This window comes from Podarcis melisellensis (assembly GCF_964234715.1).
Source record: "Podarcis melisellensis genome assembly, chromosome: 1".
Classification (NCBI taxonomy): domain Eukaryota; kingdom Metazoa; phylum Chordata; class Lepidosauria; order Squamata; family Lacertidae; genus Podarcis; species Podarcis melisellensis.
Genome location: NC_138528.1, coordinates 80,643,953 through 80,647,482, shown reverse-complemented (window position 1 = coordinate 80,647,482; position 3,530 = coordinate 80,643,953). Strand labels below are relative to the sequence as shown.

At 44.6% G+C, this 3,530-nt stretch overlaps 1 protein-coding gene across 1 annotated transcript; it reads left to right on the top strand.

Moving 5' to 3' along the window:
• Positions 1-2,261: 2,261 nt before the first annotated feature.
• Positions 2,262-3,203, top strand: LOC309377058 (olfactory receptor 10V1-like; the record flags this gene model as incomplete). The annotated part of the gene is made up of 1 exon (XM_081923958.1): positions 2,262-3,203. One exon carries the CDS (start codon positions 2,262-2,264, stop codon positions 3,201-3,203), a length of 942 nt encoding a protein of 313 aa, XP_081780084.1.
• Between the last annotated feature and the right edge of the window lie 327 nt (positions 3,204-3,530).

Sequence of the window (3,530 nt, the reverse complement as noted above, 5' to 3'; positions counted from 1 at the left end):
CATACAATTTCACAGGCACTAGAACAGGAATAGACAACACAATGCCCTCTAGATGTTGTGAGACTCCAGCTCCCATCTGTCCCAGCCAGCATGGCCAGTGATGAAGGGCAACAGCATCTGAAGGGCACCACGTTGGCTATGCTGTCTTTTAAGGTGACATCCAAATCTTATTTTGCAAAGAGGGAGGCTTCCACCTTCCAGTGGAAATGTAGTTTTCTTGGCCATTAAAATAAAAAATGCATGCATACTCGCCACCTGTACCAGTGGCGTAGCATGGGTTGTCAGCACCCGGGGCAAGGCAAGTAATTTGCGCCCCCTAACCCATGGATTTGCGCCCCCTAACTCTAACCCCCAGATGTTGCGCCCGGTGCAGCCGGCCCCCCCTGCACCCCCTACGCAACGCCACTGACCTGTACTCCAAAATAGTGAGTAGAAGAGGATGGTGTGGCAAATTCTGCATTGTCATACTAACAATAGCTTAAACAATAGCAGCAAACACAAAAGTAGTAAGACAGTAGGATTAAAAATAGAAACAATTAAAAACATCAAAACACATAGAGAACATTTAAAAACATAAGAAAAACATATCACACTAATGGGCATGATTCAGCAAAAGTTAGTCAATCCTTTTCCTGATGAGAGACGGCATGAGAGATGGTGCTTACATTTCCAAAATGACACCATATCCACACAAGAAGGTGGAGGTATCAGGGACCTTGTGGGGACAGAAAGATTTTTATTTTAAAAATAAGATTTTATTAAAGCTGTTTCATAATACAGTAAGATAAAATAAAGTAACCCAAACAAAAACAAAAACAGAGAAAGAAAGGGAAGGGAAGGGGGACCACAATATTTTGCAGAGGGGAGAACCTTCCCCAACAGTCCAGTGAATACTGCTAGACACAGAATGCTGATTGTTGTGGGTGGCAAACAGAAAACCAGGGTGGGACTGGAACACATTATCCTAGAAGACAGCATTGCTGGCTGGCTGGAAACCTGAGCAGGACCACTCTACACTGCAACATTTTGTGATGGGTTTCACTTGTCACAACCACTTCCATTCAATAAAAAACAAAATAGGATTTGAGTCCTTTTGGATGGAGTGTCTATTTAATTTTCATGGAGTAAAACCACAGAAACTCTGACATGCAATTGTTTTGCAATCCCTAGCTCAGTAAAGCAAGAGCAATGTAGAGTGCCAGTGTAACGGCTATTTATTGTTTATCTAATTTTGTACTGGAAGCAAATACAAAATTCACAAGTGACACAGCTTTTCAATCTAAGCATCTGATTCTAACCGCATTTCTCTGGAAATTTCATTGATTTCAATGGAACTTCCTTCTACAGAAAGTCTGCAAATAAAATTAACAAGGCAACAGCATAGAGAGAGATGGGTTTCGTAAAAGATTTAGTGAAGATAGTTCAGGGAACCATTAACAGATAGCAGAAGGAGCAGGAAAAGTGGAGCTACAGTGGTCTATGAAAGGATTGCCAAAAGATGTGCTTGCAGCATGTGAAATGCTTTACAGTCCTGAAGTTTAAACTTACTCATTGTTTGCAGAAGCACGAACTGAAATGCCTTCTAGATTATGCCTGTGCTGTCCAATTTCACACAAGCCAGAAAAGAGGAGATTGAGAAGCTGGAATGTGTGCATAGGAGGGCAACCAAGATGATCAGAGGTCTGGAAACCAAGTCTTATGAGGAATGGTTGAGGGAATTGGGAATGCTTAGCCTGGAAAAGAGGAGACTGAGAGGAGATATAATAGCTATCTTCAAATATCTAAAGGGCTGCCACGTGGAAGATGGAGCAAGCTTGTTTCCTCCTGCTCTGGAGACTAGGACCCAAACCAATGGTTTCAAGTTACAAGAAAAGAGATCTGGTGAAACATCAGGAAGAACTTTCTGATGGTAAGAGCTGTTCAACAGTAGAATGGATTCTGTCAGAAGGTGGTCTTTAAGCAGAGATTGGATGGCCATTTGTCCTGGATGCTTTAGCTGAGATCCCTGCATTGCAGGAAGTGGGACTAGATGACTCTTAACGTCCCTTCCAATTCTATGACTCCATGATTCTAAGACAGCTGTTGTCTTGCGAGACAGAGATCTTTATTTGCAAAAGGGGGAGTCTGCCCTCCAGTGGCTGCTTGGTTTATTGTACATGTTTAGAAATGGATGTGGCCTGTTGACATCTTGGTGGTGATATCACTTTCTCCGTCATCGGTCTCTCTTTTTATCTCGTGCCAGGTCACATGTACCAGTTCCTATGGAGAGTGAAAACCACACTAGCCTGACCCATTTCTACTTCCACCCCTTCTCAACAGTCCCAGAGATGCAGCTATTGCTTTTCTGGACTTTTTTGGTCTTGTACCTACTCAGCCTTTTGGGAAACTCTGTGGTTGTGTTCATTGTCCGTACAGAGCGCTCCCTCCACACTCCCATGTATTTCTTCTTGGCTAACCTGGCAGCCCTGGAGATTGCTTACTCCTGCGTCATTGCCCCACTCACCCTAGCCAACCTCCTCTCTGCGCAAAAGGTCTCCATCTCTTTGGCAGGATGTGGCACACAGATGTTCTTCTTTATCTTCTTGGGAGGTGGCGACTGCGTCCTGCTATCTGTTATGGCATATGATCGCTATGTGGCAATCTGCCACCCACTGCGCTACACTACCATAATGAGCTGGAGGGTGTGTGTGAGTCTTGTAGCTGGGACGCTAGGCATGAGTGGCGTTTTTGGGGTTCAACTCTCCATCCTGATACTGCGCCTTCCGTTCTGTGGCAATAAGGAGATTGACCATTTCTTCTGCGACTTCCCTGCTGTCCTGAAGCTCGCATGCAGCGACACCCATATCCATCAGACTGCCCTCTTTATTATCAGTGCCGTAATACTGACTGCCCCTTTCCTCCTAGTTTGTGTCTCCTATGCCTTCATTGTGGCAGCCATCTTGCGCATCCGCTCTGCCTCAGGTAGGCAGCGGGCTTTCTCCACCTGCTCCTCTCATTTAATGGTTGTTCTTCTGCAGTATGGCTGTGGCAGTTTGATATACCTGCGTCCCAGCTCCAGCTACTCGCCGGAGGAAGGTCGAGTGGTGTCTGTGGTCTACACCTTTGTCACTCCTGTGCTGAACCCCTTGATCTATAGCATGAGGAACAAAGAGTTAAAGAACGCACTCAGTAGAACACTAAGGAAGGAGGTGCTGTCCCAGTGAGAGCCTGGGATATTCTAATGTGTTTCACACTGTGAAAGGAATTCACAATACAAGCAGCCAAACACACATGGATTTTTATTTGGCTGAGGACTTATTCGCATATGCACATGAATCCCTAAATGTTTTGTTTATTGAACATTCATCCTAGTTTGATTTCAGGGACATTAAACAACCTTGGCTGTTAAATGAGCATTTGTGCCAATTTGTTTGTGGGGAAGTTAGATGAAGTTGCATCCACGCAAGTGTTCTCCCAACATTTCACTTCCCTTATCACAAAAAAGGCTGATCTTTTGGGGAAGCAGGTTTGTTGTGCACAACCTTGCAATC